The sequence below is a fragment of the Oncorhynchus keta genome, chromosome 32, assembly GCF_023373465.1.
Source record: "Oncorhynchus keta strain PuntledgeMale-10-30-2019 chromosome 32, Oket_V2, whole genome shotgun sequence".
Lineage (NCBI taxonomy): Eukaryota > Metazoa > Chordata > Actinopteri > Salmoniformes > Salmonidae > Oncorhynchus > Oncorhynchus keta.
In genome coordinates this window covers 4722670-4745839 of record NC_068452.1, presented here as the reverse complement: position 1 = coordinate 4745839, position 23170 = coordinate 4722670, and the positions used below count along the sequence as shown (strand labels likewise).

Below are 23170 nucleotides of genomic sequence, written 5' to 3'. Positions count from 1 at the left end.
CCACACACACACACGTACACAGGTGTGGTTGAGCTCGGTTCTCTTACCTTCTCTAGGTCCAATACTTTGTCCTGCATCTCTTTGAGGGCTCCCAGTAGCTCTGCCTCCTGCAGCCGGGACTGCTCCAGCTGCGTCTGCAGACCGGTCACAAACTGCTCTGTGTACTGAGAAACAACACATGGACCAATTATAAACGGAGACAACACACTGGGACCAATCCCAAACTGACACTACACATATCAACCAATCAATCAAACTGCTCTGTGTACTAAGGCATCAGAAGATAAAGATCCTCCACCCAGCACAGTCAGAAGAGGGCTGGCCAACCCTTAGAGCCTGGTTCCTCTCTAGGTTTCTTCCTAGGTTCCTGCCTTTCTAGGGAGTTTTTCCTAGCCACTGTGCTTCTACATCTGGATTGCTTGCGGTCTGGGAATCTAGGCTGGGTTTCTGCATAGCAGTTTGCCACTGCTAACTCAAAAAGGCCTTTTTAAAATACATTTGATTGGTTGACGGGGCAGAAGAATGTCTGTCTAAATGGCTGTTTTCTATTGATATGGAAATGGGAAACCACAAAGTCTATCAGTGTATCCACCAGGTAGATTCACCTCATTGGTGGACACCCAAGCAGATAAATGAGTGATGTACTAAAAGGAGATGTGGAGTACAGCTCTGTGTCGCTGTGGTAGTTGTGGTGAGATGGACAGAAGGGATGTGGGTTGGCAAAAGGGGGAAACCAACCAAAAAAAGTGTCCGTTTCTCACTAGATGCTGTTCAGAGAGATTAGACTGAAAGAGAGAGCTGGTGAGATAGAGAGAGAACGTTGGGACAAACCAATATCTTTGTATGCGTATGCATGGCATAAAGGCCTTTCTTTCTTTGTGAATTAAAGTACCACTCGGTTTCAATGTGAGAGAGAAGTGAGAGGTGGGGGTGTGTGAATTCTGGCTTGGTAATACACCCAGGCTAGTCATCGGAGGCACAACACATACTCTGACCACACCTGAAACTCCAAATCCATAGCAACACCACACACACCTATACCACTGATTCTCTCCATGGCCCCAATTCTAGTAGATCTAAAACTTACTAACGGAGGAGGAGGAGACAGTCAAGGAAACAATGTTGAGACGTGCTCTCACATTAGTGTGACTGCTGTGTCTTGAGTATGAAGAGAAACAGCACATTGTTACAACACTGTACACACTGTCCATAGCCACAATATGACATTGGAAATGTCTCTATTCCTTTGAAACGTTTGTGAGTGTAATGTTTATTTCTGTTTATTTCACTTTTGTTTATTATCCATTTAATTTGCTTTGGCAATGTGACCATGTTTCCCCAATGAAACCCTTTGAATTGAAACTGAGAAACTAACGTCTGTAGAAAGAGTTGTGGTTCCTGACACATTCAGCAACAGAAACACATCGTCTTTTATTTTTTGCCGTCGTTGGGGACTTGCATTCAAAACGGATTCAAGTGCCGACTGACTCACACGTGTTTGAATAGACTAAAATAGTGTGTGTGAGAAATATTTTTAAAATGTATATATATAAAAAAATGAAAAACAACATTCTACACACATGATGCAGTGCACCGTGAGGCAAAGTCACAGAAGAGCATTCGGTGTTTCTGTAGCATACAACACACACTAACACACAAGGACAGGCGACACACAGCTGCTAACACACAGCTGCTAACACACAGCCACAATAGAATAACTGAAGCCCTATTGTACTGGACCAGCTGGGCTACAGGCATTGTCTGTCTGTCTACCCATTCAACATCACACTAATTGTCCACCTCACCATGGCGGTCTGTCTACATCTATACATTAGAATGCTCATACAACTGGCTTATACCACACCAGCCCTGGGTGAACACAATGTTATAACACTATGGATTTAGAACAGGTCAAACATCAAACTCTATACAATGACTACTGCCCCCGTAGCACTCACCTCGGTAGCCATGAATTGCTTTGAAAGGCTGGTCATGGCTCACATCAACGCCATCATCTCGCAAACCCCTTTTCCCACTCCAATTCCCATACCGCCTCAGATCCACAGATGACACAATCTCAATTGCACTCCACACTGCCCTTTCCCACCTGGACAAAAGGAACACCTATGTAAGAATGCTGTTCATTGACTACAGCTCAGCGTTCAATGGCATAGTGCCCACAAAGCTCATCACTAAGCTAAGGATCCTGGGACTAAACACCACCCTCTGTAACTAGATCTTGGACTTCCTGAAGGGCCGTCCCCAGGTGGTAAGGGTAGGTAACAACACGTCTGCAACGCTGATCTTCAACACGGGGGCCCCTCAGGGGTATGTGCTTAGTCCCCTCCTGTACACTCCCTTTTCACCCATGACTGTGTGGCCAAGCACGACTTCAACACCATCATTAAGTTTGTTGACGACACAACGGTGGCAGGCCTGATCACCGACAACAATGAGACAGCCTACAGGGAGGAGGTCAGAGACCTGGTAGTGTGGTGCCAGGACAACAACCTCTCCCTCAACGTGAGCAAGACAAAGGAAATGATTGTGAACTACAGGATAAGAAAGCCCAAAAAATTGGCAAAGACTCCAGTCACACAAGTCCTAGACTGTTCCCTCTGCTACTGCTCGGCAAGCGGTACCGGAATGCCAAGTCTAGGCCCAAAAGGCTCCTTATCAGCTTCTACCCCCAAGACATATGACTGCTGAATAATTAATCAAATGGCCACCCAGACTATTTGCATTGGCCTCCCCCCACCCGCTTTGTTTTTTTACACTGCTGCTACTCACTGTTTATGATCAATGCATAGTCATTTCACCCCTACCTGCATGTACAAATGACCATAATTGCCTCGACTAACCTGTTCTCCCACACACCGACTTGGTACCGCTGTATATAGCAGCGTTATTGTTATTTTATTGTGTTCCTTTTTTTTTTACTGAGGTTTATTTAGTAAATATTTTCTCAACTATTTTCTTAAAACTGCATTATTGGGTAAGGGCTTGTAAGTATTCGGCGCATGTGACAAATAAAATTTGTTTGGATTTATAATGTACAGTGTTGCTCTGCTGGCAACTGAATGCAATAATTCTACATTAAAAAGAGTCAACACATTGACAAGCAACACCGTCCTAAAAACACACACAGAATTACTGTAAGTGAGCATAGAACAGTTACTTTGGTAGTGATTCAGTTTCTGTAATTTAAGTGACGTTTTTCAGATATAACCCATGACGAGAAACTAAGAAAGTGTTTGCCAGCCTTTCCACTATCATCAAAGCGCTACCCAAACACTTACGATAAGACGATAATCAACTTGGTCCTAAACGTACGAATCACAAACATCCATACGCGCATTATGCTGAACTGTTTGGAAAACACATGTTGTTTTTATGTTACATGGTATGTAGAGCAAAGGGGCATAATAACATGTATACACTGCAACAGTTGCCTCTAAGACATACAGTGGGGCAAAAAAGTATTTAGTCTGCCACCAATTGTGCAAGTTCTCCCACTTAAAAAGATGAGAGAGGCCTGTAATTTTCATCATAGGTACACTTCAACTATGACAGACAAAATGAGAAGAAAAAAATCCGGAAAATCACATTGTAGGACTTTTAATGAATTTATTTGCAAATTATGGTGGAAAATAAGTATTTGGTCAATAACAAAAGTTTCTCAATACTCAATACTTCAATGCCCTTGCTGATGGAAGGAGGTTTTCACTCAAAATCTCACGATACATGGCCCCATTCATTCTTTCCTTTAGTCGTCCTGATCCCTTTGCAGAAAAACAGCCCCAAAGCATGATGTTTCCACCCCCATGCTTCACAGTAGGTATTGTGTTCTTTGGATGCAACTCAGCATTCTTTGTCCTCCAAACACGACGAGTTGAGTTTTTACCAAAAATGTATATTTTGGTTTCATCTGACCATATGACATTCTCCCAATCTTCTTCTGAATCATCCAAATGCTCTCTAGCAAACTTCAGACAGGCCTGGACATGTACTTGCTTAAGCAGGGGGACACTTCTGGCACTGCAGGATTTGAGTCCCTGGCGGGGTAGTGTGTTACTGATGGTAGGCTTTGTTACTTTGGTCCCAGCTCTCTGCAGGTCATTCACTAGGTCCCCCGGTGTGGTTCTGGGATTTTTGCTAACCGTTCTTGTGATAATTTTGACCCCACGGGGTGAGATCTTGCGTGGAGCCCCAGATCGAGGGAGATTATCAGTGTTCTTGTATGTCTTCCATTTCCTAATAATTGCTCCCACAGTTGATTTCTTCAAACCAAGCTGCTTACCTATTGCAGATTCAGTCTTCCCAGCCTGGTGCAGGTCTACAATTTTGTTTCTGGTGTCCTTTGACAGGTCTTTGGTCTTGGCAATAGTGGAGTTTGGAGTGTGACTGTTTGAGGTTGTGGACAGGTGTCTTTTATACTGATAACAAGTTCAAACAGGTGCCATTAATACAGGTAATGAGTGGAGGACAGAGGAGCCTCCTAAAGAGGAAGTTACAGGTCTGTGAGAGCCAGAAATCTTGCCATCACTGATTATGATGCAGACCGATACTGTCTATCATCCAACATCCACTAACTGTGCCACTCTGGCTAGATTGAGGTCACAACAACACAAACTGACTTGGGGAAATTCACTTTGACACTTCACAGTTCTCACCAACACCAGCCTTTATTTATTTTTTCTCCCCGAATAATTTGTCAATGTCATTGATGTAGAATGTAATTATATGACAAGTACAATTTGCTAAAAATTATGTCAATATTTTACGAGCAGAAGACTGTCCGAATGAGTCAGTTCCCCAAACAAGAACAAGAAAAAAAATCCACAAGGGCAACCACAGACTATAAAGCCTAGTGCTGGTATTTTTCCATAACAGTCACTGGCACATCAAAAACATGTTTTGCCAATTTGTAACTTTTAGAGCTTGTTATCCATTGCAATAGACTTGTATTTGAGTGAAAGCCTAAGACGGATGCACTGTTCATCAAAGCCTGACTTTAGTTCAGTCCCTGCCCCATCCCAATATCTCACCCACACTGACTCCAGATCATTCCTTACCTTCTCCCGCTGCAGTTCTCCGATGGTGTCCTGGGCTTTCTCCAGGTTCTGGCTGGTCACGCTGAACTGCTGCCTCACCACCGCCAGCTCCCGCTTGATCACGTAGTTCTCCTCCGCCTCCTGCGCCCGCGTCACCTGACCCTGGAATAGTGAAGACACAGGGTCAGAGACCAGGGGGGTGGGGGTATGGACATTGTTGGTTGGAATTTAGAGGGAATTGGTGCTTAGCTTTAACACTTTCACTATTGGAGGTTAGATATTAGGAGTTTGACAGAGTAGAATATAAATGGCTCTTCTGTATCCATTCCGATTAAGTTGCAATTACCCTGCAAAGACATTTCTGTCCTAATGAATGACAAAGGGCACAAAACAGTGCCTGTGTTTCGACGAGCCACATGCAGTGTTAGAGCACCCGCCATGGACACACATGCGGTCACAGGGGGAGCAGGGTCAGACGGACGGACAGACAGACAGACATACAAAACATTCTCTCATGCAGAAGTCAGGCACTGATCGGTCACTGTCATTGCAGACAGAGAGAGGAAGTGCAGGAGGAAGGAAGGTGTTAAGAGGAGGAGAGATGGTTTTCCAGTACCGTACCTGTATCAGCCTGTCTGCTAGAGCAGCACTTTCCTACAACACCAGTGAAGGAGAGGAAGAAGATAAGACAATAAAAGGAGGATAAGGAGAGAATAGGGAGACTTAAAGACAAAAGAGGAGTGAAGGATAAGAACAGGGCGAGCGTGTAACGGAAACGTGACAACAGAAAATAAATACGAGGGTGAGACAGAAATAAATAAATCACAGTACAGAGTGAAAGAGCGGCAGTGGGTTTGTGTGAGAGAAGGAATAAAAAGAGGACAGAAAGACAACAAGCATTACTCAGAGAACAACAGGAGAGAAGCAAGAGGGGAGGAAAAGCCAGAGTGCTTGGAAAAGGAGGAGAGACTCAGTGGCTCCGGTCTAGAATAAGGCCCATCCATTTCAATCATCCATTCACGCACACAAAATCAACAGACATGATCTCTGTCTTTAGGTGCATTCACAACTTAAGTCACCTCACTTATTCTGTAAAATGTGACAGGATATAAGTCTTGTTTGGCATATTTTAGCTTCATGTTCCTGGCTGTGTTTTATTGTCCATCATAAACCTTATTCGCATAAGCACGAAAGTGAGTGTCTGACTCGAGGCCAAGTTTCCATCTCTTACCTTCTCCAATGTCTCAATCCTCTGCTTCAGAAGCCTGTTCTCTGTGCGTAACCTCTGTGGATGTGTATTTAAAACGGGTAGAGAGACCGTTAGGAACATGTATTAGTCATTATACAATGCTTATAAATCTGTTGGTCTATTAATAGATTAGCTCAAAGAAGTTAAGACGCGTGAGTACACACACACACACACACACACACACACACACACACACACACACACACACACACACACACACACACACACACACACACACACACACACACCTTGATCTCTATCTGCTCCTCCATCTCTTTGTTCTTGATTGTGGTGTACTCTTTCTCCAACCTGGCAAATAAAAGCATTTTAGCAGAGTTAGATTCATACAATGCGTTTCCATTTTCCATTTATGCATTTGACTGTGTGCAAATCAAACTGAAACTAATCATCTTAAACTGAAAGCATGCTTTGTATAGTAACACCACCACAAATCAGGGCCCATTGGGCCATATGAACTGTAGTCTACAACCTAAAGCCAGTATTGTTATTCTAATGAATAGTGATTAGAAGCAGAGCCTACTTCTTCATCCTCTTGGGGTTGTATTTGACCTGGTAGGCCCTCAGGATCAGCTTGTCTGGGCAGCTGTCAAACTGGTGAGGGATCAACTTCTGGAAGTGCTGCGAGAGAAGGAAGAGACATGGTTAGAGCTTCATAGAATACACTCTGAACGAGAATATGTCTCCTGTTAATACACTCTGAACGAGAATATGTCTCCTGTTAATACACTCTGAACGAGAATATGTCTCCTGTTAATACACTCTGAACGAGAATGTGTCTCCTGTTAATACACTCTGAACGAGAATGTGTCTCCTGTTAATACACTCTGAACGAGAATGTGTCTCCTGTTAATACACTCTGAACGAGAATGTGTCTCCTGTTAATACACTCTGAACGAGAATGTGTCTCCTGTTAATACACTCTGAACGAGAATGTGTCTCCTGTTAATACACTCTGAACGAGAATGTGTCTCCTGTTAATACACTCTGAACGAGAATGTGTCTCCTGTTAATACACTCTGAACGAGAATGTGTCTCCTGTTAATACACTCTGAACGAGAATGTGTCTCCTGTTCATACACTCTGTACAAGAATATGTCGTCTGTTAATACACTATGAAAGGGAATAATATGTCCTGTTAATACACTATGAAAAATAATATGTCTGTTAATACACTATGAAAAAGAATGTCTGTTAATACACTATGAAAAAGAATATGTCCTGTTAATACACTATGAAAAAGAATGTCTGTTAATACACTATGAAAAATAATATGTCTGTTAATACACTATGAAAAATAATATGTTCTGTTAATACACTATGAAAAATAATATGTCCTGTTAATACACTATGAAAAAGAATGTCTGTTAATACACTATGAAAAAGAATATGTCCTGTTAATACACTATGAAAAAGAATGTCTGTTAATACACTATGAAAAATAATATGTCTGTTAATACACTATGAAAAATAATATGTTCTGTTAATACACTATGAAAAATAATATGTCCTGTTAATACACTATGAAAGGGAATAATATGTCCTGTTAATACACTGTGAAAGGGAATAATATGTCCTGTTAATACACTCTGAAAGGGAATAATATGTCCTGTTAATACACTCTGAAAGGGAATAATATGTCTGTTAATACACTATGAAAGGGAATAATATGTCTGTTAATACACTATGAAAAAGAATATGTCTGTTAATACACTATGAAAAAGAATATGTCTGTTAATACACTATGAAAAAGAATATGTCTGTTAATACACTATGAAAAAGAATATGTCTGTTAATACACTATGAAAAAGAATATGTCTGTTAATACACTATGAAAAAGAATATGTCTGTTAATACACTATGAAAAAGAATATGTCTGTTAATACACTATGAAAAAGAATATGTCTGTTAATACACTATGAAAAAGAATATGTCTGTTAATACACTATGAAAAAGAATATGTCTGTTAATACACTATGAAAAAGAATATGTCTGTTAATACACTATGAAAAAGAATATGTCTGTTAATACACTATGAAAGGGAATAATATGTCCTGTTAATACACTCTGAAAGGGAATAATATGTCTGTTAATACACTCTGAAAGGGAATAATATGTCCTGTTAATACACTATGAAAGGGAATAATATGTCCTGTTAATACACTATGAAAAATAATATATCTGTTAATACACTATGAAAAATAATATGTCCTGTTAATACACTATGAAAAATAATGTCTGTTAATACACTATGACAAATAATATGTCTGTTAATACACTATGACAAATAATATGTCTGTTAATACACTATGAAAAAGAATATGTCTGTTAATACACTATGAAAAAGAATATGTCTGTTAATACACTATGAAAAAGAATATGTCTGTTAATACACTATGAAAAAGAATATGTCTGTTAATACACTATGAAAAAGAATATGTCTGTTAATACACTATGAAAAAGAATATGTCTGTTAATACACTATGAAAAAGAATATGTCTGTTAATACACTATGAAAAAGAATATGTCTGTTAATACACTATGAAAAAGAATATGTCTGTTAATACACTATGAAAAAGAATATGTCTGTTAATACACTATGAAAAAGAATATGTCTGTTAATACACTATGAAAGGGAATAATATGTCCTGTTAATACACTCTGAAAGGGAATAATATGTCTGTTAATACACTCTGAAAGGGAATAATATGTCTGTTAATACACTCTGAAAGGGAATAATATGTCTGTTAATACACTCTGAAAGGGAATAATATGTCTGTTAATACACTCTGAAAGGGAATAATATGTCTGTTAATACACTCTGAAAGGGAATAATATGTCTGTTAATACACTCTGAAAGGGAATAATATGTCTGTTAATACACTCTGAAAGGGAATAATATGTCTGTTAATACACTCTGAAAGGGAATAATATGTCCTGTTAATACACTATGAAAAATAATATATCTGTTAATACACTATGAAAAATAATATGTCCTGTTAATACACTATGAAAAATAATGTCTGTTAATACACTATGACAAATAATATGTCTGTTAATACACTATGACAAATAATATGTCTGTTAATACACTCTGAAAGGGAATAATGTCTGTTAATACACTATGACAAATAATATGTCTGTTAATACACTCTGAAAGGGAATAATATGTCCTGTAGGTATCACATGATAATTCTCTCTTTTGTTTTTCTTGCCTCCAGCAAGTCTTGTGTCTATCTACAGTGATAATTCATGATTTATACTATAGTGCAGGGGTCCCCAATTACATTTAGCTGTGGGCTGATTTTTCTTTGAGCCGATGGAACATAGTTATCAATAATTTGTACACTGAAAATTGACCGCAAGAACAGATATAGTATTTCACAAAACAATTTGAATTTGAAACCTTGATTACATTGTGATACGATCACATATGTCTCCATGTATCCGTGGGAATACTTGGGAACAGATTTCCTCAATTAAAATCACGTTGAGCTCATTTTCTGGTAATTTTACAGTCTTTTATGTCCAAGAAAGATTTTTTTTGTTTAAATAAAATCTCAGAAAACATGGGGGGCCAAATAAAATCACCCACAAGAGAAATTTGGTCCCTTAAAGCTGAATTACTTAATGGTGAAACAGCTTATTGGGGAACCCTGCTGTAGAGCGTTGGACTAGTAACCGGAAGGTTGTGAGTTCAAACCCCCGAGCTGACAAGGTCAGGTCTGTCGTTCTGCCCCTGAACAGGTAGTTAACCCACTGTCCAGGCCGTCATTGAAAATAAGAATGTGTTCTTAACCGACTTGCCTGGTTAAATAAAGGTAGAATAAAATAAAAAAAACCCTGCTGTAGTGCCTTTTATTGGGACGGCAGGTAGGCTAGTGTTGGACTAGTATCCGAAAGGTTGCAAGATTGAATCCCCAAGATGACAAGGTAAAAAAATATGTTCTGGCCCTGACTTGCATAGTTAAATAAAGGTAAAATAAAAATATTGGATAAATCCCAAATGGCACCCTATTCCATATATCGTCCACTAATTTTGAGGGGGCCTAGTGGTTGTTTACCTGAGACATGCCCTCCATGTCCAACTGGATGAGGTCAGTCTGGTTGTACTGCAGAATGGCCATGCCCACACGAAATATAATCTCCAGACCCTGAAGACAGGGAATCAAAGTTCAATTCAACACAACCATAGTGCTCGATCACAAGACTCTCTTATGGAATATATTTTATCTTCATGAGAACAACCTGTAAATAAAGGTTACATTTAAATCAAACCATGTCTATTGGATCCACTATGTTGATTTTTTTCTCTCAAAGTGTGTTCACCCAAACACATTCTCACACTCGTATAAGACACCAGTGGTGAGTCTCTTACCTCGTACATGAAGATATCAAAGATGCGTGTGGCGACGGGCATGGGGAGGAAGGTGAGGAAGAGAGTGAGGAACCAGGAGGAGGCGTACATGGAGGTGTGGAAACTCTGAGAACGGAAGTGGACGTTCAACTCCGGGAGCTGCTCCTGTTGGGATAAGGTGAGAGAGGGAAAAGAGGAAGAGAAAGAGGGTAGATGAGAGGGGAAGAGACGAGAGGAGTTAATTAAGCAATAAGGCACGAGAGGGTGTGGTATATTGGCCATATATCACAAACCCCCAAGGTGCCTTATTGCTATTATAAACGGGTAACCAATGTAATTAGAGCAGTAAAAATAAATGTTTTGTCATAGCCGTGGTATACGGTCTGATATAACATGGCTGTCAGCCAATCAGCATTCAGATCTAAAACCACCCAGTTTATAATAATAGGGGTTTTAGTTGAGCTGCAACACTGTAATGGTTTAAAAGTGGTACTATAAAAAATGTAAGGACTAACCTAGAACAAATCTGTGCTGCATGAATCTATTTGCTGCCCCATAGTGGACAACTCTATAATTGCAATATCTGTGCTTATTCCCCAACTACAGTACACCATATACATACTTAAGTAAAACCAGACATTTTTTAGGTATTTTTTTCCCCCATTTCAATCCCAGACACCTGCAAGGCCCTTAAGGTTTTAGTTTATTTGACAATTATATGCATCCTGGGGTCCTGTAGCTCAGTTGGTAGAGCATGGCGCTTGTAACGCCAGGGTAGTGGGGTAGTGGGGTAGTGGGTTCGATCCCCGGGACCACCCATACGTAGAATGTATGCACACATGACTGTAAGTCGCTTTGGATAAAAGCGTCTGCTAAATGGCATATATTATTATTATTATTATTATTATCCTAAATGGCACTACATTCCCTACATAGGGCACTACTTTGACCTATTGGCCCTTGTCAAAAGTAGTGCACTTTATAGGGTATAATTTGCCATTTGGGACATATTCAACCGTCTACATTGGCCAGCGTGACTTATGGAGATGGATAAAGTTGATTTACCTGCAGCAGGTATTCAAACTGGTAGATACAGAGGCCTAGTTCAGCCATAGTTGGTTTGAAAAGCTCCCTCAGACGGTACTCCTGCATCAGACGCACAAACACGCAGAACGCCTCCTCCTCTGGCATCTAGAGGGCCACAGGAGAGACCGGGTCAGGCTGTGTGACTGTGTGCATTCACACTAATCAGGAGCTCAGAGGTCATTTATTCATACTGTATAAGCAACGAAAAACGGGTAGAATCAGGATAATTCCGTATTTAGCACAACGTAGCGCGATAGCAAGAGAGGGGAATGTCGAGACTAGAGGGCTGCTGAAGAGTCGTTACCTGCATGAGCAGCAGGCCCACGATGAAGGCACTGCCCTGGCAGTAGCCCACCTCCCGGTCCACCAGAGAATACGCCTGCGCACACACAGACATCAATCAATATCAACAAACCTATACTCATTGGGGAGACTTCCCGGACACAGATTAAGTTTAGAGATTCTCCATTTGCAATGCTTTTTAGTCCAGGACTAGGCTTCATCAGTGTCTGGGAAACCGGCCCCTACAGTTCACATACACATTTAACTCAATCAATCAAATGTATTTATAAAGCCGTTTTTACAATCAGCAGATGTCACAAAGTGCTTATACAGAAACTCAGCTAAAAACCCCAAACAGCAAGCAATGCAGATGTAACTGCTTCTAACTGTTCATCCAACTGCACATCTCACTAGTGCCTAGTTAAAGAAAAGGTTCAATAAAAGCAAAATAGTACCAAAAAGGACTAATCATAACAAATCTATTCTGTTTGTCCAAGTAAACCTAAGAGACAACGTTCACAAAAACAAACAAAAAAGTCATGCTCAAGGTGAAAATGTCCTCACCTTCATGACGTTGAAGAGCACCTCCTGACCCAGGCTGTCCTGGCCCTTGAAGAACTCATGCTCGGGGTAGGTGCGGGCGATGTCCCGGCGGATGAGCTTTTCGCAGGGCGAGGACATCTTGAGCAGCTCAGAATACTGGTTCTTCACTGGCATGTCTGTGGCGTTACCAAGCAGCTGCCACACGATGGCCCGGAAGTGGTGTGGGATGCCCTTGCGGATCAGCTCCTGGACGTGAAAAGATTTAGTTACGAATCAAATTCTCAGTTTACTGTAGAATTCCACCTCCCAGCCTATACTGAATATCTATGTCATCTCATACGTCTCTAATCTTCACTTATCTTATCCCTCCATCTGTGCTGTCCTCACTTGTCCTCGCTCCCATTTTCTCCTCTCTAATCTCTCCTGCTGTTCCCCTCTCCCCTTTTCCACCCTTTTCCCTAGCTCTGTCTGCTCTCTCCCTCAATGTTCTCCCTCCATCTTTTCTGCTCTTCCCGGGACTCTGACTGTCCTTTCCATCTCTTCTCACTTTCACCTTCCCTACAGTCCTCTCCCCTGCCTTATTCGTCATCTCTCCTCGCTCTCCATCTTATCCCCCCTAACCCCGATGTACCCTCTCCGTTACCCATCCATCCATCTCTCCTCTGCCCACCACTCCCATGTCATATCTCATCTTTCTCTATTTAACCCTTACTTTACCAGGTAAGTTGACTGAGAACGCATTCTCATTTACAGCAACAACCTGGGGAATAGTTACAGGGGAGAGGCGGGGGATGAATGAGCCAATTGTAAACTGGGGATGATTAGATGACAGTGATGTTATGAGGGCCAGATTGGGAACTTAGCCAGGAGACAGGGGTTAACACCACTACTCTTACGATAAGTACCATGGGATCTTTAGTGACCACAGAGAGTCAGGACACCTGTTTAACGTTCCATCTGAAAGAAGGAACCCTACACAGGGCAATGTCCCCGATCACTGCCCTGGGGCATTGGGATATTTTTTTTTAGACCAGAGGGAAAGGTGCCCCCTACTGGCCCTCCAACACCACTTTTCCCCCTCTCCTCCCCATCTTCTCCCCTCTATTCCCTTTGCTCTGTCAGTCTCTCAATCACTCATCCACCACCCCCCACCTTGAGCAGCTTGTCCTTCTTGCGTCTCCATTCGTCCCACTCGTTGACGATGCGTCCCCACAGGATCCAGGTGTCCTCCTCCAGGTGGGACAGGTTGGACGAGGCAGAGGAGCTTGACACAAGGGACGAGCCGCTGTTCCGCCGCGAGCCGCTCATCGAGCGCATCGACTTGGAGTCCGCCTCCAGAAGTCTGAGGTGTGGGGGAGGTGTCAAGGGGTTAGGGGTCAAAGGTCAGACATGGGTCACATGAGTGAATCTAGACCCACTTATGCTTTCATTACTCTAGTCTTGTTTCCATTACTTGCTTTGATCTTTTTATTGTTAATCCATAATGTTAAGCTTTTCAGGCTTAATGTTATATGCTCTTTTGCATTAAATTAGACTGTTACTTGAAACGTTTTTAATTGCTACTCCATGTAGTAGAAAATCACATGTGGGAGAATGTCATGTAAAACACTGGAGAGCACAAAGAACCAGCAGTAACTTTAGTACCACTAGGTCAAGTTACTGAGCCTTGAGCACCTCTCTGATAGTGACTGGGCACTGGGCCTATTGTTGAGATACTTATCAGTGCCAAAGCAGCTACTCTGATAGTAGAGACAATGAGGGTGTGTCCAAAATGGCAGCTTTTCCCCTATATAGTGCACTGCTTTTGACCCGAGCTCGCCTGGACCCTGATCAAAAGTAGTGCACTACATAGGGAATAGGATGCCATTTGGGACGCAGGCTGAGTGTGTGCCTGCACATTGGTTATAATACCGTGCCAGTAACAGCAAAGGTCCAGCTCACAGAGGCAGAAGAGGAAGGTGCAACAGTGCATGTTCCAGCTCTGCCATCAAAGAGTCTCTCAGCTAGCCTAGCCGGCCCGCGAGACCTTGGCCAGAAGCTCCTCCAGCCCAATGACACATCTGCTCAGTGCATCTGCTTTGGAGCTACCCACAGCGGGGAGAGGCTAACCTCTGCTACCCCATACTGACCTGGAAACCTCATAGCCATGTGCTGTAACACAGTTGGATCGCTGGACTGTACCCGTCTGTTTATGAGTGGCTCATCATTTACCTGGCAAAATATCAGCAAATTCCATTCTCACAACAGCGCAGGGATCTTGAACGCAGCCACTCGTAGACCATTCACAACCTAACAGTAGGTTTCCATTGAACAAGGTTACAAAAGCAATGTTGCAAAAAGACATGTGTAATGGAAACGGCAGATATATGAGAAACGTGCTACAGATTGACAACATTTTTATCCGTTCAATAAGGGTGGATTTTTCTTTTGTTGAACTCTCTTTATTGCAATAAATGATGATGGAGACTGTGTTTATGTAATAGATTATGGCCAAGTCATTTTTAAGATAAGCTTACGAGCGGCACATCGAATCCACATTTAATTCTAAATCCAACTATTAGTCAAATATATAATTTTTTTTCCCTTTGCAGTGACTTTCAATAATGCCTGAATTGCTTAGCCTTTCTTTTCTGGTTGGCTGGATGCAAGTTCAAGATCCAATTATTTCAGATCTAAAGGAGTGCAAGTTTCACCATGGCGATAAGGTGGCACATGAGAAATCTTAGAATTCTTAGAATATTAGTCAATTCTTGCATTCTATCCATGCTGGCTTTGGGAGCTACCTCAGACATGAAACAGATAGGTGAGAGGGCATACAGGCTGCCGCCAGTTTATTAAATGTGCAATTTGCCTACATGGATCATGGAAAAATGTCAACCACTTCATTTTTGTTTGACACGTTTTTGCTAAATTTTTTTGTTAATTTTCATGGGATGTCATTACGTCCAGCTGTTTTTAAATCGACACGAGACAGTTCAATGAAAACGCAAAGTGGCAGGTAATTGTCGCATCTACTTTCTTTCTAAACATCAACACAAAACCACTGGACAAGTTAATGGAAACATACAGGTAACTGCCAAAATAAATTACACTTGAGTGAACGAGGCATACAAAGTATATTAAAAGCAGGTGCTTCTACACAGGTGTGGTTCCTGAGTTAATTAAGCAATTAAAAACCCATCATGCTTAGCGTCTATGTATAAAATGCCCAGTTGCCCATTAGTTTGGCTACCATGGCAAGAAGAGACATCAGTGACTTTGAAAGAGGGGGATCAAAGGAGTATAGGGGGTTTAAAGCGTGTGTGTCTCAGTCACCAGATCTCAACCCAATTGAACACTTATGGGAGATTCTGGAGCAGTGCCTGAGACAGCCTTTTCCACCACCACCACCAACAAAAAAAATTATGGAATGTCATGCAGAAGAATGGTGTCGCATCCCTCCAATAGAGTTTCAGACACTTGTAGAATCTATGTGAAGGTGCATTGAAGCTCTTCTAACTTGTGGTACCCAGCGTCCTATTAAGACACTTTATGTTGGTGTTTCCTTTATTTTGGCAGTTACCTGTAGCTACTGTGCAACACATGTGAACCCTGGTTCCCATCTCTTTCTCACCTGTTCTGCTCCTCAAGCTTGGCCAGCAGCTCTAGCTCGTCAGGGCTCAGGCTCTCAGAGTCGGCGGGGGAGGCGGCGGGGGCCGAGAGCATGGCATCTTGGCAAGATGAGTCCGGGCTGAGGAGGGGGCTGCCCATGGAATGGTCCATGCCAGGGGGAGAGGAAGGGGGACACTCCAGCTGGTTGGGTCCCCCTGTGGAGCACTCTCTCTCGGGGCTGCCGCTGGGGGTGGACATGGTGGAGGTGGGCACGGTGCAATGCACTGTTGGACAGGGGAGGCTGTGGCTGGGTCTCCTTACCCGTCTCCCCCGCTGTAAGGTCACCTGGTAGGGTGGTGCCGGAGCCAATTGGATCAGGGTTCCTCAAATCTGTTGTGAATTTTGAGGACATTTGAATTACGAGGACATATGCATGAGGACATATGCATGAGGCCATATGCATGAGGACATATGCATGAGGCCATATGCATGAGGCCATATGCATGAGGCCATATGCATGAGGACATATGCATGAGGACATATGCATGAGGACATATGCATGAGGACATACACTGAACAAAAATATGAATGCAACATGTAAAGTGTTGGTCCCATGTTTCATGAAATAAAAGATCCCAGAAATGTTCCATATGCACAAAAAGCTTATTTCTCTCAAATTTTTGGCACAAATGTGGTTACATCCCTGTTCATGAGCATTTCTCCTTTGCCAAGATAATCCATCCACCTAACAGGTGTGGCATATCAGGAAGCTGATTAAACAGCATGACCATTAAACAGGTGCACCTTGTGCTGGGGACAATAAAAGGCCACTCTAAAATGAGTTTTTGTGTCACACGACATAATGCCAGATGTCTCAAATTGAGGGAGCGTGAAATTGGCATGCTGACTGCAAGAATGTCCACCAGAGCTGTTGCCAGAGTATCTAATGTTAATTTTTCTACCAAAATGAATGCACAGAGATACCGTGATGAGATCCTGAGGCCCATTGTTGTGCCATTCATCCGCCGCCATCACCTCATGTTTCAGCATGATAATGCACGGCCCCATGTCGCAAGGATCTGTACACAATTCCTGGAAGCTGAAAATGTCCCAGTTCTTCCAAGGTCTGCATACTCACCAGACATGTCCCCCATTAAGCATGTTTGGGGTGCTCTGGATCAACGTGTATGACATTGTGTTCCACAGGAAACAATCAACAGCCTGATCAACTCTATGCAAAGGAGATGTGTCACGCTACATGAGGCAAATGGTGGTCACACTGGTTTTCTGAACCATGCCCCTACCTTTATTTTTTTTAATGGTATCTGACCAACAGATGTATCTGTATTCCCAGTCATGTAAAATCTATAAATTAGGGACTAATTCATTCATTTCAAATGGACTTATTTCCTTATATGAACTATAACTCAGTAAAATCTTTGAATGAATGCTGCGTTTACATTTTTGTTCAGTATACATACAAACAGTGCATTCGGAAAGTATTCAGAACCCTTGACTTTTTCCAAATGTTACTTTACAACCAAATTCTAAAGATTCTACACACAATAACCCACAATGACAAAGCGAAAATAGGTTTGTAGAAATTTTAGCTAATTGATTAAAAATAAAAAACAGAAATACCTTATTTCCAGTATCAGTCAAAAGTTTGAACACACCTACTAATTCAAAGTTGTTTTTTTTCTTCACTATTTTTTTTTTGCGACTGCACTTGAAGACATTTTCAAAGTTCCTGAAATTCATGATTTACTGACCTTCATGTCTTAAAAGTAATGATGGACTGTCATTTCTCTTTGCTTATTTGAGCTGTTCTTGGCATAATATGGAGTTGGTCTTTTACCAAATTCTGTATGCCACCCCTACCTTGTCACAGCACAACTGATTGGCTCAAACGCATTAACTTCTTTGGGACTGGGGGGCAGTATTGAGTAGCTTGGGTGAATAAGGTGCCCAGAGTAAACTGCCTGCTACTCAGGCTCAAAAGCTACAATATGCATATTTGGATAGAAGTTTCTAAAACGGTTTGAATTATGTCTGTGAGAATAACAGAACTCATATGGCAGGCAAAAACCTGAGAAGAAATCCAACCAGGAAGTGGGAGATCTGAGGTTTGTAGTTTTTCAAGTCATTGCCTATCCAATATACAGTGTCTATGGGGTCATATTCACTTCCTAAGGCTTCAACTAGATGTCAGCAGTCTTTAGAACCTTGTTTCAGGCTTCTACTGTGAAGGGGGAGAGAGTAAGAGCTGTTTGAGTCAGAGGTCTGGCAGAATGCCATGAGCACAGTAAGGCACGCGACCGTGAGAGCTAGCTGCGTTCCTTTTCATTTCTAAAGACAAAGGAATTGTCCGGTTGAAACATTATTGAAGATTTATGTTAAAAACATCCTAAAGATTGATTCTATACATCGTTTGACATGTTTCTACAAACTGTAATATAACTTTCTGGACTTTGTCTGAACTAAGTGATCGCGCATTGAGCGTTTGGATTACTGGGCTAAACCCGTGAACAAATGAATGATGGATGATAAATGATGGACTTTATTGAACAAAACAAACATTTATTGTGGAACTGGGATTCCTGGGAGTGCATTCCGATGAAGATCAAAGGTAAGTGAATATTTATAACGCTATTTCTGAGTTTTGTGACACCTCTCCTTCTTTGGAAAATGGCTGTATGTTTTTCTGTAACATAATCACAAGGTGTGCTTTTACTGTATAGCCTTTTTGAAATCAGACACCGTTGCTGGATTAACGAGAAGTTTATCTTTAAAATGGTATATAATACTTGTATGTTTGAGGAATTCTAATTATGAGATTTCTGTTGTTTTGAATTTGGCGCCCTGCAATTTCACTGGCTGTTGCTAGCGTCCCACATATCCCAGAGAAGTTTTAAAGAAAGAAATTCCACAAATTCACTTTTAATAAGGCACACCTTTTAATTGAAATGCATTCCAGGTGAATACCTCATGAAGCTGGTTGAGAGAATGCCAAGAGTGTGCAAAGCTGTCATCAAGGCAAAGGGTGGCAACTTTGAAGAATCTCAAATATAAAATTGATTTTGATTTGTTTAACACTATTTTGGTTACTACATGATTCTATGTGTGTTATTTCATAGTTTTGATGTCTTCACTATTATTCTACAATGTATAAAAGAGTAAAAATAAAGAAAAACCTTTCAAATGAGCTGGTGTCCAAACTTCTGACTGGTACTGTAAGTATTCAGACCCTTTGCAATGAGACTCAAATTGAGCTCAGGTGCATCCTGTTTCCATTGTTCATCCTTGAGATGTTTCTACAACTTGATTGGAGTCTACCTGTGGTAAATTAAATTGATCAGACATGATTTGGAAAGGCACACACCTGTCTATATAAGGTCCCACAGTTGACCGTGCATGTCAGAGCAAAACCAAGTCAGTCAGGATTATATCTATGAGGGTGCCCATGTTTATGGATTTAGGGTTGTACCTGGTGGGTGGGTACCTTGTGAGATTGAGGGCATCTAGCTTAGATTGTAGGACTGCCGGGGTGTTAAGCATATCCCAGTTTAGGTCACCAAGCAGAACAAACTCTGAAGATATATGGGGGGCAATCAATTCACATATGGTGTCCAGGGCACAGCTGGGAGCGGGGGGGGTCTATAACAGGCGGCAACAATGAGAGACTTATTTCTGGAGAGATTCATTTTTAAAATTAGAAGCTCGAACTGTTTGGGCATAGACCTTGAAAGTAAGCCTGCATAGCTCTGTCAATCTCTGCAGTAGATTGCAACTCCTCCGCCTTTGGCAGTTCTATCTTGATGGAAAATGTTGTAGTTGGGGATGGAAATCTCAGCATTTTTGGTGGCCTTCCTAAGCCAGGGTTCAGGCACAGCAAGGTCATCAGGGTTGGTGGAGTGTGCTAAAGCAGTGAGTAAAACAAACTTAGGGAGGAGGCTTCTGATGTTAACATGCATGAAACCAAGGCTTTTACCGTTACAGAAGTCAACAAGTGAGAGGGCCTGGGTTAACCTCCACATCCCCTGAGGAACAGAGTAGGATGAGGGTATGGCTGAAGCCTATCAAAACTGGTCGTTTTGCACGTTGGGGACAAAGAATAAAAGGAGCAGATTTATGGCCGTGGTAGGATAGATTCAAGGCATAATGTAGAGACAGCGGTATGGTAGGGTGTGTTGTGATGTGATCGTCATTACTGAGAGGTGGTTAAGGAGAGTGTTTTGAATTCTGATAACCTTACTGGTTATAACCTTTTTTGGCAAGACATATCTTCCAAAAGGTGGGGGAGTGGCAAACTTTACCAAAAATCACCTTCAGTGCTCAGTTGTCTCCACCAAGTCTGTCCCCAAACAATTTGATTCGCTGGTTGTAAGTATTAAACTTTCAAATAGCTCTTTGATGTCTGTTGCTGGGTGCTATCGTCCTCGATCAGCACCGAGCTGTACCCTACCTGCCCTAAGTTCTCTCCTGGCCCCTTACACTAAGTCTGAATTTGTCCTGATAGGTGACCTAAACTGGGACATGCTTAAACCACCTGCCTAAATCCTAAAGCAATGGGACTCCCTAAATATTTCTCAGATTACTAATCCCACAAGGTATGAAGCCAAACACCCAGAAAAGGCTACTCTTCTTGATGTTATCCTCACAAATAATCCTGATAGGTATCAGTCTGGTGTTTTCTGTAATGACCTTAGTGATCACTGTTTTATAGCCTGTGTTCGTAATGGATGCTCAGTGACATGACCTGTCCTGACTTGTCATAGACGCTTGCTAAAAAAAAACTTTAATTAGCAAGCCTTCCTTCATGAACTGGCCTCTCTGTAAAATGGTATAGAATCAGCTTGATCCCCTCTGTCGAAGACGCTTGGACCTTCTTTTTTAATATTTTCAGTGGTATTGTTAACATATACGCCCCCATAAAGAAAATGAGATGTTCTCTCTATGTGGGTCTAACCCCAAGAAGTTCTGGAAAACAGTTAAAGACCTGGAGAATAAACCCTCCCCCTCGCAGCTTCCCATGTCCCCTAAAGTTGATTATGTGGTTGTTACTGACAAGAAGCACATGGCTTAGTCCTTTAAATCACCACTTTATTTAGTCAGGATTCCTGTTTGACTCAGCCATGCCTCCTTGCCCATCCAACATTTCCTCATCCGATGCTTCTCCCTCTTTTTTCCCCTGCAACAAAGTTTCTCCCTGAAGGCAGTCACTGAGTCCGAGGTGCTAAAGGAGCCCCTGAAACTTGGCCGTCTGCGTTATGTAGTGCATAACAGCAGCCCTTAGCCGTAGTATATTGGCAGGAAGAGACTGTGCATTAAAGGTGATTGGATTAGCAAACTAGAAAGGATGTGTTGAGAAAGATAGCTCTGCAGATTTCTAGTATATCAACATGGCCTATAGTAAAGCCAAGAACAGACTGTGCACTGCACAATGTAGCTACTAATCACAAAACCAATAGGGGGGAACCATTGGTCAGTGATAAACCAGAGCCAGAGTTCCCGCTGCTATTGTTTAACCAAGAAGGTAGCAACACTGCTCTGGAGTTCCTCTCTGCACTCCTGTCTGTGGCAGCCAAGCTGTACCATAGAAATGGAATTACTAGAATGAGAATCCCATGAGGGTGCAGCCAAATTGCGATGGCCTGGGTTGTTTCCTGTTAAACTCATTCTAGTTCTATGGTGTTTCCACTCCTGTAGGTGACAGCCAGGCAGCACCATAGAAATATAATTACTAGAATGAAAAAGAAATCCCTGACAGCCTCATAGAAATATAATTATTCGAACAGGTAAAAGACCTCAGGCCATGGCAATTTGACTGCACCCTCATAGCATTTCCATTCTTTGCTTATATTTCTATGGACAGAAGCACAGCCCTGGCCTGCATCATGTATGGGAACTCTATTACTGGGTAACCGAGCTGGTGGCCCCAATTCAGAAGGAGAGGAGAGATAGACCTAACCCCAAGCCGAGAGTAATTTCAGCAAACATTTGACAAATGGAATCCCAGAAGGTGGGGCTTATGCACATCTGCAAGAGTGAGAGAGGAGGGGAATGGGCTAGCCCCCATTGGAATGCTGAACAGCTCTATGACTACCACACACACACACTGAAATCCTAGCTGTTTTAATATCCGCCATAGTCACACCGATACATAAGTCTACTGAAGCGTGACAATGACAAGCAGAAAAAACTGCCCAGAGAAGAAAAAAAGATTGTTTGAAGGGAGAAAACACTGCAGAGGGATGGAGGGACAAGGACACCATTCATGCGCTGGGAGAGGCCAATCAAAAGAGCCATTAACTAGCACGAGACCAATTGCATCATAAGAGCAGCAGCTCGGGCAAAACGAGCATCCCCAAACCGTCACGATATTCCCTCGAAATGACACGCAGCTAGTTCCTCCAAAACAATGTAACAATAGAAACAGAGAAAAGTTGTCCATATGTAGCCTAATTTAATCAAAGCTAATCTTATGACACCATAAATACTGCACTTTTAACCTTTGATTTTCCTCAAGACTGCTCAATGTGACGATGGAAATGCACAATAGTTACCTTTTAAGAAACCAATGCAAGAAATAATCTTAAAATCTATGAAAATATAACACTAGTCTCCCTCTGCAAACAAATCCCCTAAATTACCGGCATCCTAATTTGTCATCTCACCAGGAATCATTCCAGTCCAGCTACAGTAGGATATACACCAGGAGGTATACAGCAATGTCATTGAAGCCAGGCTATAGTCCAAACTCTGTGAGTCATGCTAGACTACAGCAGTATGCGGGACTATTGCTGCTCTCGCTATCAGTACATTAACTCTCTCTAAGGGTAACCGTAGGACAAAGAAAATGGCACTGAATGTAGCTGAATGCGGAAGTCCTCCCATTTAGTGTGTCTGGAGGTGATATGTTGTGCTTCCCAAATGGCACCCTATATAGTGCACTACTTTTGATCAGAGCCAATTTGGGGCCCTGGTTAA

At 41.9% G+C, this 23170-nt stretch overlaps 1 protein-coding gene across 4 annotated transcripts in view; it reads right to left on the bottom strand.

Annotated features, from left to right (window-relative positions):
* LOC118364862 (EVI5-like protein) overlaps positions 1-23170 on the bottom strand; it is a 38840-nt gene that overhangs the window by 8134 nt on the left and 7536 nt on the right. The window contains exons 2-15 of one of the 4 annotated variants that reach the window (XM_052490403.1): positions 19375-19516; positions 16203-16570; positions 13742-13931; positions 12611-12835; positions 12069-12143; positions 11744-11869; positions 10700-10843; positions 10386-10475; positions 6845-6942; positions 6552-6612; positions 6286-6339; positions 5676-5708; positions 5076-5216; positions 48-164 (exon numbers count right to left, since the gene is read on the bottom strand). In XM_052490403.1, the coding sequence (XP_052346363.1) occupies positions 48-164; positions 5076-5216; positions 5676-5708; positions 6286-6339; positions 6552-6612; positions 6845-6942; positions 10386-10475; positions 10700-10843; positions 11744-11869; positions 12069-12143; positions 12611-12835; positions 13742-13931; positions 16203-16438 (1590 nt within the window). In that variant the 5' untranslated portion in view covers positions 16439-16570; positions 19375-19516. The other 3 variants (XM_052490402.1, XM_052490405.1, XM_052490404.1) reach the window with 3 other exon arrangements.